The sequence below is a fragment of the Drosophila guanche genome, unplaced genomic scaffold (genome assembly GCF_900245975.1).
Source record: "Drosophila guanche unplaced genomic scaffold, DGUA_6, whole genome shotgun sequence".
Classification (NCBI taxonomy): domain Eukaryota; kingdom Metazoa; phylum Arthropoda; class Insecta; order Diptera; family Drosophilidae; genus Drosophila; species Drosophila guanche.
The window spans coordinates 829,152-841,334 of NW_022995746.1; the positions used below are offsets into that span (position 1 = coordinate 829,152).

Here is a 12,183-nt window from a genome sequence, read left to right on the forward strand (position 1 = left end):
CCCAGTGCATAGTTTTCAATTGAAAACGGAAATCTCTGATTTAGTCTGACGATTTTTCGTTTTTTTGGTAGAAAAGTTTTCCCGTTCGCTTACAGTCCCTTGCATGTGTGGTTATGGCTTAGAAAGGTTTAACAGGAGGTCTGCTAAGGCCGATCTGTGGCATGAGGAATGAAGGTTAGATGGGAGCTCTATGGATCAGAGAGAACTGCACAAATTGGTAGGGTACTTGGGTACCCTTATTCCACCTAACATCTCATTTTTCATCTGTTACGAAGTTTGTATAATTACTTTGATACATTTTTGATTGCTCGACTTTTCCAGAAGACTTTTTACCAAGAAAAGTCCCAAATGGTTGTCACAAATTCTTTCGCTTCCTCCCACATCTGCCAAAAATCCTCCAATAAGTTTGTTTGATATTTCCCTTTCATCTTTCACATGTTTTCTGCACTTACTTTTCTCATTTTGTGTTATATCTCTCAAGTTTTATTAACACTTTCTGCCACCTCTGCACATGAATGTCCCATGTCCCTTCCATGAAATTCTTGATTATTGAAGAATTTTGCTTTGGCTGTTGGCTCTATCTCTCTGTCTCTCTCTTACTGATTTGCTTTGTCGCTACCGAAAACCGAAATCAACTTTGGCTCTAACTGAAAATGCAATAATGAACATATCTGAGTGGCAGTCAACTGTGGGGCACACGACGCCAACGCCAACGACAACGACAACGATGACAACGACAACCAAATGACGCCACATTCCATTCCACTTCAGAAGCGAAAAGCGATTCATGCATCCCCAAAGCAGCTCCTACAGAAGAAGGAGGGAGGACTGAGTTGCAGAGCTGAAATGAGTTGTGCATAATGCCAGTCGTTCTCCCTTTGATTGAATGTCCTGAGAATGATATAGGAGAGGGATTGGGCTGGTGCCCAATGAATGATGCAGGGGATGCACTTTGCCGAAGGATGCTGCCACCGAGCGATGTATGAGAGGGATATCTCTCATGAATGAAGGATGCTGGGAGTTGTTTTCTGCAGAAGGTTTTCTAGATGCTCTTCTTAAGTATAGAACAGCTAATGGGTGCAAAGAGGTAGCCCATGGAATGCTCTAATTCCACTTACTGATTCAAGGAATGCTCTTCCATGAATGATATTCCCCTATAGAACCTATGCTGGTTCTCAGCTCAAATGTTTCGGTAGGGAATAGCGGTTCCTCTCTGTCTAATATAGGGGCTTTGGTGATATTATTTCCACCCCTAAATCTCGCACGAAATCCCTGACGTTACACTTCCCTCATTTTCGCTCCTTTTTCTGGGGCATGCCACCACCAATTTGCAAGCTGATCATTTTGACAGACTGCATCCCTGCAGCCACAAACACAATTCATTAGTCAGTCAGTGGAAAAATGCCTTGGGCTGCTGCAGTACAAATTCCAGAACCCTTTTTGAGGGAGAGGGCGAAAAAGTCAAATTTTTGGCACTGTGCAAATTTTTTGTAAATACAGAACATTTTGTGCAATGTGCGGCTTGTGCAAATTTGCACACATTGCGCAAATTGCATTGCATTCAGCAGCTCACAGGAAGGAGAGAGTGGGAGACTCGTCAGAGATGAAGAGAGAGAGAGAGACAGCAGACAGAGGCCAGGCCATAGCTGGGTTCAGCGATGTTTCTCCGCTCCCACAGCTGCTCCCCTGCTACTCTGTCTCCCGTCGACAGAAGTCAAACAAATGTGCAAAATTAGCATTTTGACATTTCAATTTTGAATATTATTGACATGTTTACGCGTGTGTGTTGGAGTGTGTTAGAGTGGGTGTATCCCAGCAAGGGGTTTGTCCTTTCGTTGGTTCGGGGCCTGGCCCTGGCTTCGGTTTCCAATTCAATCGCAAAATTTACTTTAATTAGCAGCAGATACATAATGATCATCAACAATACATACATATATGTATGTGTATCTCCATGATGTGTGGGCGTGGCATGTCGTCGTTTGGTTTTATTGAAACAATGCCGAATCATGGTCCAGCCCGACTCCCTGCCCTCCCGCTGCATGTCAGCGTTCGTCCCACCAGCGACAAGCGACGCGTGCTGTTTGCACTGTTGACATCATCCACACACACACACTCCCATCCACATCATCATCAGAAGCAGCAGCAGCAGCAACAACAATAGACAGAGAGATATGTTGATGGGAGGGGTAGATGCGGGAGGGCGAACCATCATGACTAACAATCCAAAAGTTTGTTTTCGGTCGTTTCGCATATCATCGAACTCTCCCCCTCCCTCCCTCTCTCTCTCTCTCTCTCTCTTGGACCCACCGTGCATGGGTTACGTGTGGGTTATGGAAATTGAAATGCTTTCAGTGCATGCTGCCGCCTCTCTCTCCTCCTCACCTTCTCTCTCCCGCTTTGAAGGGTTTATGCTATTTGTTCAGTTGCTGTCACGGTGGTGGGGACGATATATATCTTTTAGACACACATTGCACTCTCGAGGGGCTTATTTATGAATGTATTTAGGTATTGTTCATCAATATTATGGGTCGAACCATGGAGTATCGAGGGATCTGCATTCGTGTATTATAGCTAATGAAGGCAATTCCATATTTTTCATACATTTTTCTGCCAATTAGGAATTTGAGTGCTACAAAAATCTATTCCAGGAAGCTTCTACAATCCGGGAAGAGTCGGGAATCAAAGATCCCTTGGCACTTCTTCAACTTATCTCCCAAAATGTAACTGAAATGTTCCTACACTCAACTTTTCCCATTTGCTACTAAACTTTTTCCATTCTTCTCAATCTCTGTGAAGGATTTTATTTTTTCTTCTCCGGAAACCTTCTTTCTTTCTTTGCCAGGAATGTCTCTCCGACTCTCTCTCTCTCTCTCTCTCTCTCTCTCTCTCTCTTTGTCTCTGTTTTCCGAGTAAATCTTTTATTTCAATCGCATCAAATGTTTAACAAAGAAAACATTTCAGAGCTTTCTGTTTCTGCTTCAGGTTTCTGCTCTTTCGCCACATACCATAAGTAGAAACCGCATTCATGGAACATTGCCCAACTCAAGCACAATCCACAGAAAGTAACCCGTAACCCGTAACCCGTAGCCCCTAAACCGTAACCCGTAACCCTTGGTCCTATCTCGTACCAAAACTGAAACCGATTTCGTATGCTGGCACCCAAGAAGTGACCTCAACACGCAGGGGAAGGACAGAAAGGAAAGGAAAGGAAAAGAAAAGAAGATGGTAATGAAGCATCTCAAAACGGAGGCGTTTAGGGTTTCCTTATTCCTTATTTCGTATTCCTTACAAGGGGTTGGGGCTTGGGTTTGGGTTGGACACAGATACCCCAAGCCTTTTCCGGCAAAAGGCTCACAGATGATGTCTCTGCGTACAATTTCCATTTTGCGGCAGGCAGAGGCCAATGCACGATATTTTTTCCCTCTCTCATCCGTTTCTTTGTTTCTGGGAAGGTCGTTGTGGGCCAGAGTGGCAGTAAGGAAGCTCCTGACATCCCGTTCCGTTTCGACATAATGTGGCCAAATGTGTAGCCAAACAATAAATGAAAATTGTGTGCAATTGTCGTGTGTGTGTGTGTCTCTCTCCTCCTTCTTTCCTCCTGCTTCTTTCTCCCAACTTTGAGTACATGTCTGTTGCTCTCTCTTTCGCTCTCTCCTACTGCATTGCTCTTTTCTCTTCCGTCTTGTTATTGTTGTTGTGGCAGCAACTTCCATTTCGAGCTGCCTGCGTGTCTCGCAATGCGCTCGTTATCCTTTTTATTTGAAGTTTGCTTAATGCCAAGTAAATACTAGGATGCCCCCCCCCCACACACACTCCTGTTCTTGCCTCATTGTTTCATATTTTTGTTGTTGTTCCAGGCCAGATGGTTATCCACTCTCGAGTCAGCCTTTCCTGTCAATGTTCTGTCCCGTCCGTTACTCTAACCATTTTCATGGCTTGTTGCAGACGAACCTCAACCTTTGGAGTGGGGGGCTTGGCTGCTGCTCCTCGACATTAAGTTACTTGTTACCTATGACCCCTCCCATGCCACATGGCTGGACACCACCGCAGACTAGTGGTTGCCCCCGACTACCCCTCTGTTATCTGGCGCATTATCATCATCATCTTCAATTTAATGCGTCGACGATGCCACTCGACAAACTCCCCTCTCCCGCCCTCGCCCTCTCTGTCCTTTGTTTCTTTTTGTTTTTGCGCCACTTCCTGCCAAAGGACATGTTTGCGTTTATTTTTCTCTGCTTTTCTAAGGGCACCTAGCACAGGACCTACTCCTACTCCTCGGTGTCCCTCCTCTGGGTAATGCCACTTTATATGCCGCAGTTGATGCCTTTAGAGGCTTTTGTGTTTACGCCATGTTAAGCCTCGAATCCTACGAATCCTGCCACATCCGAGTGCCATACAGACTCTCCTCTCTCTCTCTCATTGCATGTGTATTGGCATTTGCTTGGTTGATTTTCATGTTGTCCCGCCTATTTGCCTGTGACAATCTACCAATCTGCCCAGTCCCAGTCCCAGTACCAGTCCCAGTACCAGTCCCCTCCTTTGGGTGGTGTTAAGGCCCAAACATAGAGCAAGGTCGTTTTCCCCGCTTCCATATGCCCGAGCAACACACATTTACATTTAACATTTCCATTTCCACTTCCATTTTCCGTGGACGTGCTCCGGGGTTCCGCTTTCGCATCGCTTTTGCTTTTGCTTTGGCTTTGGCTTGGTTTTCGTTTCATTTTTGCGTTCTCTGCTCTGTTTTCTGAGGCTTTTTTATGCATGATCTCATCGCTGAATGGCAGGTCATGTGACAGGCCCAGGCCTAAAAGACTCCACTCCACTTCAGGCCAATCTCCTCCTACTCAGAGACTCCACTTCGTTTCCATGGCGTTTTATGTCTGCCTCCTGCTACGCCTTTGGGGACCCAGACAAAAGTTAATTGCCTGACATTAAACTATGGAAAATAATGATGGACCCTCGGGTAAGGGCGGAGCGCCAGTTGCAGAGCTGCACTTGTGCGGCGTGCAGATCTGGCAGGATGGATAGCATCCATCTCTGGGCCTGGCATCCGACTGCTTGGTTGCTCGCTTAATTATGATTCTCTTTTTTTTTTATAAAATACTCATTAAGGCAACTCTCATCTTACTTTAACCGCCTTTCTCAGTTGAAGGGCTCTGAACGATAAAAACTGTTGGGAAAAACATTTTTCCACTTAAGTTTCGATGGAATTAAACGATAATCGGAGTTGGGCGACAGTTTTTGAAAGGTAAATGAATAAATAGGACAAGTAGATAATGTTGTTAGTTCCATAAAGAACATTATTCAATCGATAAGCAAAAGAAATTGCACGACTTTTGCAAGGGAGTTAAGAGTTTCAGCTCTTCGATAAGCTTCTGTAGGTGCTACGATGTTAAAGATTAAAAGTTGCAATGAATATATTAATAATCCGTTTAGTTTTCAATCTATAAAACATGGATAATTATATTTCCAAGTATTATTTCCATAGATCCCAAGTGGGAACATATTTTGAAGCTAATTCTAATAACCATTCTGATCGTTTCTATATTCTGTTCTGCCTTTTCTTGCCTCGCTGATGGACAAGATCATCTCGGACTCGGCTCCTTCAGTGCCACAACCTTCCTTGACTCTTCGCTGACACTTTCCAATTGTTAGACCTATAAATTTATCACTTTTCTCTGCAAATGTTCTGTTGTCCCGCAAAATGCTAAGCCGGCAACAAAACTTAAGCGGGTTTTGTGCTGCTGCTGGGCTCCAAAGATTTGACAGCAGCGGAAGCGGAAGCAACACCCAACAAAGACCTCCTCCGCCCCGTTCCGGCCTTGTCAGCTTAGAATCAAAAACAAAAGCCAAACACCCTTAACCCCCGCCTAACCCCTGCTAACCCACAGTACCGTGTCCTGTCCCATGGCAACCACCTCGTGGCAAGGCGCTCCCTTCGTTATATTCCGCCATAAAGCAGCTGTCTGTTGCTTGCCTACTTTTCGCCAGGTATCCCAGTACCAACCTTCCCCTCCCACTCCCACCCCACTCCTTCCCATCATTCCGCTTCCTTGCAGCGACAGATCCAGATCCGATTGGCCTCATCAGGAACCGAAAAGCAGCAACCAGCAACCAGCAACCAGCAGTCAGCAGCCTTCGGGGCTCCAAATGGCAATACATTAGCCAGGGCTCCCTTCCAGATTAAACTTGACTTTTCATTTCCCTCCAATCCCCCTGCAATGCCTCAAGGGTTGACGTTGATTTTGGCAGTGAGCGTTTTTGGCAATTTTCATTTTGTCATTTTGCGGTTATTAGCGCGACAATTTGGCCATTGTTGGCTCCTGCGATTTATTGCCCGGGCATTTTGGCCGATGAATTATTAGCCAAAGATTAGGCCAAGAAGGAGCGAACCCGTGGCTCAGTCTCTGATTAATTTCTATGTGTCAATGGGGCAGAGAAAGCAACGAAAAGACCAGCAGAAAAGTGAATTTTTATTGCGTGGCGTAAATCAAAGTGTGCGGGAGAGCGAAAAGGGATATCTCTCCTGGCTCCTGGTGTTGATTTCAATTAAATTGTTTCACTGCTCAAACGTTTCCCCTGTGCTGCTAAAACAAAACAGAGGCAAAAAAAAACACAGAGACAGACAAGGGTTTGGTCCCAATGGCAACAGGATGCTGCTCTGCCTCTGGTCGCTGGACCCGCAGCAACCGCACAAGTGCCTGAAAGGCACAGGACACATCATTTCCCTGTTTGATCTACGCCTTAGGGTACGAATGGACTTAGCTCCAGGGTCCCTGTCTCTCTTAAAAACGCATTACGGGTCCGGAGTCTCTCCACTGAAGCGTGGACAACGGAGCACACAGAGAGCAGAGCCAGAGCCACCCAGGAAACCGGAGGTAACTGAGACTCGAGACGGGATGAGCTGAGACGAGACTTTGAGGTGGAATTGTTGACCAAAAGTGTAAAATCCTCAACAATCAGCAGAGTTCACATATCCTCTGCCTGTCTGGCTGCTGGATTTTGTTTGTTCCGAGCTCTTTCCTTTCCTTTCCTTTTGTACGGAACATTTATTGTAAAATGTAGTTTTTCCTGCATTTATAAATCACATTTTTTTGACACAAAATCTCGCTCCTAAAATAAACCTTTTGCGGTTTGTCCCACTCCGCTTTTTTGTGCGTAATTAAAAACATTTGATTAAACATTTGAACTACTAAAAACATGTTTTATAGATGAAAACAAATGAAACAGAGATGCCGCAGACACAGATGCCCACTCGTTCGAGTGGGAGTCGTTGGTGTGGCGATGGCCTGTGGCTTCTGGCTTCTGGCCCTGAGGCTCAACTAATTAAACCGCAAGCGACCTATATATAGGCCACAAATACAAATACGCCTATGTATTTATCTATCTGTATATATTTCTACATATGTACACAAGTCCTACACTCTATTTTTCGCTCTATTTTATTGGAATTTACTCGTTTTTGTGCACCTCCTCTGCCTCTTCCTCTGCTATTTGAAGAGCATTTGAGCAGGCAGCTGGGCGACTGGGTCTGGGTCTGGGTCTGCTAATTAATGTTCGTTTCTGTTCGGTTTGGTTCAGTCGTTAAGTTCCACTTGTTTATGATGTTTTTAGGTCTGTTAGGTGGGCCATATTACTCATACGACATGTGTAACACACACTCACGGCAGAGCGTTGGCGGTGGCTTTAATGAATTTTTACGAGTGTCGAGTGGCCGCCGCTTGCCGTGTGCTGTTCGCTTGATAAATGAATAAATATGTTATTGAAATTTATATTCTGAATTGCAAGTTCATTCGCTTAACGAGTTTTGGTGTGTGTGTGTGTGTGTGTGTGTGTGTGTGTGAAAATCATTCAATTTTAAGCTTGAATGAAGCCCACGCACTTGCCTTTTTTGTTTGGTTTAGTGTTAACAGCTTTTAGATGATTTTACAACTTGATAAGATGCGTTTTTGGTTCAGTTTCCGCTCTGGTTTGAGCTTTGATTTTGAAGGTTGTACGACAAGTGTGGGATTTTTCATATACTTTGTGGAATTGTATCTTAATTACAGTTCATTTGGGTGCAAAGAGCACACAGAACACATGCAATGGTGGCTGAAACCAATAAATAATTCTAGAAGGACTTCAGTCAACGATTCTTTCAGTCTATTCTCTTCCCAATATCCTCACCGAAAACTCTCTCAAACGAATTATTCTAAAAGTTTCTGCCTTCCCTGTTGCCCGCTCGCTAAAATCCATATCCTTGGCCTCCTTTTGCCAATTTAGTTGAACAATTTCCATATTCTTTGCTCCACTATAACTTTAAATCTCCCTTTCGCTCCCTCTCTTGGCATGCAAAATGCAATTAGCGTGGGGTTCTGGCTTCGCTTTTGGTTCAGGCACAAATCCCACACTCAAGTATCTGCCACACAGCTATTACTGCTCCGAGTGTGTGTGTGTGTGTGTGTGTGTTGTTTTCGAATTAATTACACATTTGATAGCCAGAGAGCAATAGCAAACTAGCGCCAGAGCTGTGCATGGAGTGGGCTAAGGGTACGAGGGGTGTAGAGGTGTGCAAAAGTTGAGTTTGTGGATTGGTGCGGGGGCTGGCTGGCTGGCTGGTGGCTCTTGGGCCACAATGCGAGTCGATTGCCGCCAACAGACGGACAGGCGGACAGCAATATTTCACTTTATTTGCCTTTTGATTAGCCCTAATAGCCCCAACGTTAACAGGTCACACTGCCACTGTGACTGCCACACTGCCTGTGCCACTTGTTGCAACAACAACTGCAACTGCACAGACTAGCCAGAGAGCTGGCCTGGCAGTCGGCACATAAATTTCTATTCTAATTACTTGGGGGTTTAGATTCCACAGCAGAGGCAGAGGCAGAGGCATTTGTAATTTATGTGTTTGTGTCCGGGGGGGCAAGGGCTTTGGCTTTGTGTTGGCTTTTTAAAAAAGATATATGCGATTATACAATGATTGTTGTGCATCTAAATGTGGCACACTGTTAGCCACACACGGCCACACGGCTGCCACACATTTTAAACGAAATGTGTCAGCGCATTTAGAAGGAATAAACAAAGCAGCCAGAGCACAGCACAGGGTTAAATGTTGTCCCATTGTGCATTTTGGTTGTGTTGAATAAATGAATGTCCGTCGGTGTGGCCTGCTTCATTATGCAAATAGTTCTGGCTGCCTGCTGCCGTTGCACTTGCACTGGTAATTGCTGTGCAACATGCTAATTAAGCGATCCCCAATCCCCATCCCTTCAATGTGTGATCCCCAAGCAAGGGAGCAGAGCAGAAGGTCAACTCGAAGGCAGACCCAGCAGACAGACAGTCGAACTGGCCACAGCTCAGCTCCCAAGAGCCACTAATTTATGTGAATATTTTTATTCAAGCAGAGCGGAGTGGAAATTATTAATGCTGCTCAAGTGGATTCTGTGAGTAATTAATGAATGGCGTGGGATTACCACTGGACAGTGCCACATCCAGGGTTCCTACTTCAATTAAGGGCTATTGTGGGTGTGGCTTTTCTAGGGCCAAAGAGACTTTATGCCTCAAAAATTGTTGCTGCAAGAATTTCGAGTTCAATTCGAAGCTTTAGGTTCTGGTGCCAAAAATATCTCTAAGAATGCTCAGAGACTCCCTTTTCCATATGCAAGTTTCAAGTGCACTCCCAGGTAACCTTCTTTCAGCATCTGATTATGCCGTAACAAAAACCTCCTTAAAAAGTTCTTCCACTTACAGTTAACATTCAATGTAGCGGTGGACTCCAATCGTTTGCCTTCGTTCATGGCACGATTCCTGACGACACACTTGTACTTGGCGCCATCATCCTCACGCCGTGGGGTGACCGTCAGTGTGGCATTTGTGGGCTGATCCTTGGTGCCGCCGCGCAGCACTGTGGCGGGCAGGGGAGAGTTGGAACCCTCGCGATACCAACTGGGAAAGCGGCAAGGAACAAATATTAGATGGGGGTTTGGCTTTCCGATCAAAAATATTCTTTAAGAGAGACTCACGTGATGGTGGGATCGGGGGAGCCACCAATGCTGCTGCATGTCAGCTCCATGGGCTTGTCCTCGGTGGCCACGGCAATGTTGCCGGGTGAGATCACAGGCGGGTGTGGCGGTGTGAGCACCGTGAGGTTGTGGAACTCCTGATGGACATCCGCGCCGGTGCCCTTGGCCTTGATGCGGCACTCGAAGCGTCCATTATCGCGACTGTAGGAGACATTCTTGATCTGCAGATCGTAGATGCCGCGCTCCGGTTGAAAGTCGAGTCTGAAATCATGCAACAAATAAACGTATTTAAGTACCAAAAATACATTCAGAAAGTTCAAAGATCTCCAGAGCTGCACCACACGCTGTGTCAGAAATCAATTTATTTTCATTTGAAAACTTCCCTCCAGTCGCCGCTCTTTCTTCCTTCTTTTGGGTAACCAATCACTAATTGTGCTAATATTGAATTTCCCCACTCTGTGCACTGCCTCGAGGGTCCTGTGGCATCCACTTCCTGCTGCCCGCAGGTGGCCGAACTTTAAACGTTCGCCCCCAAAATATAAATAAATACAAAATGGTAATATTTGACGAGCTGAGAGAGGACATCCACACAGAGGCAGCAGCTCTCGAGGGGCTCCTCTCTGTGGCAACATAAATAAAATCAACGTTCGAATAAATGTTTGCATATTTTTCCTAGACAACTTTCCAATAAGATGACGGCTGGCTCTCACCCGCAGGCGTCAGCCAAGTGAAAGGTAAATAGAAACACAAAAAAAAGAAACATATAAGAAATGGGGAAATATAACTCAAGAACCGAAGCTCGAGATACACTTGAAGATGCATAGAAAGAGTGAAGAACTCTGATCTAGTATGATAATGTTTAAGCATGGATTTGGGTGGACAAAACACAAGCAAATAGCATCCATAGCATATCCATAACTCATCCATTCATTCTGTTCTTCCTTGCTTTACATATTTCCCACACAAACCTCTCCCCTTAATAATTATACCCTCTCTAGAGAGTGTTTCGCTCAGAAATTTACACAAAAATACACCTAGATTTTGCTCCAGGTCTGTTTGTATTTTCCTTATTGTTATTTGCTGGACTATTAGAAGATCTCCTGAGGAGCTCCTTTCGAGGTAATTGCTTTGCAGCAGCAGCAGCCCCCACACTCGAAAGGCAAAGCCAAATTAATTGCAAAAATTGTATAATTGGAAAATTGAACATTCTTTTTGGTAGAATTTTATTGGAAATGGTAGAAGAGAGCGAGCGACACAGAGTTTCGATTTGATTCGTTAGTTTCTGTGCTTTGAATATTTGTTGAAATAAATAAACAAACTTTGAAATAAATAAGAAACGAAATGGTAAGACATTTATCGAGTATTTGTCTGGGAAATAAATGTGTCATAGAAAACATGTCATGGACATACGAAATATACTCCGAAATTGAATTTATTTACTCATCATTTTTGGTGTGCGTGTGTCAATTTTTGATGGCAAGAAAATACGAATTTATTCAAAGGGAATTATTGGGAGTTTATTGAAATGATTAAGTGCATTTCCATGAGGAAATCTCTCAAATGTGCTGGGAACGATATTAATTCCATAAAGCATCGCTGTTAAAAACAGAAATGCCACGACACATTTCCTTCTTTAGGCATTTCTGCCCACAACTTTTATCCTAAGAAATCTGCTGCCAACTTCTTTACATTCCCTTCATCTGAAACCATTTTCACTTTCAGCCACTTTCCATGCACCACGACGCACATCTTTAAGCCAAATCACGTCTTTAGTTCCATATTCAATATATCTAGAAATTGCTCGTCTTTCATCTATCATCAACGAGGGAGATTGCCAGCAGCGGAATGAGGCTTCGGGCTGGTACTGGTACTGGCTGCTGGAGAGCCTGTCTCTGCTGCTCCCCACAACTTTGTCAATTTTCTGCTGTTGGCTTCTGTCCGAGACAGTCATTTCTCTTCGTTCTCGCTTCGTCCTGGTTTTGGCTTCATTTTGTCAATGTCTTAATATTTCAAGGCCACTTCTGGTGTTCACATTTTTTGCTTTTGCTTTTTTGGTTGCGATTTTTCACAATTTCTCAATAGAATGGATGCTGATGATTATTTTGTCGTCGTCGTCGTCGTTGTCGTTGTCGTCTCTATCGGTTGCCCTGGACAACTACTGAAAATTGATGCCCGCCCGAAT

At 44.6% G+C, this 12,183-nt stretch overlaps 1 protein-coding gene across 3 annotated transcripts in view; it reads right to left on the reverse strand.

Moving 5' to 3' along the window:
- LOC117582543 (Down syndrome cell adhesion molecule-like protein Dscam2) overlaps window positions 1-12,183 on the reverse strand; it is a 117,668-nt gene that overhangs the window by 45,202 nt on the left and 60,283 nt on the right. For all 3 annotated transcript variants that reach the window (XM_034270351.1, XM_034270352.1, XM_034270353.1), the window contains 2 exons: window positions 10,002-10,262; window positions 9,728-9,924 (listed from right to left, as the gene is read on the reverse strand). In XM_034270351.1, the coding sequence (XP_034126242.1) occupies window positions 9,728-9,924; window positions 10,002-10,262 (458 nt within the window). The remainder of the gene's footprint in view (window positions 1-9,727; window positions 9,925-10,001; window positions 10,263-12,183) is intronic.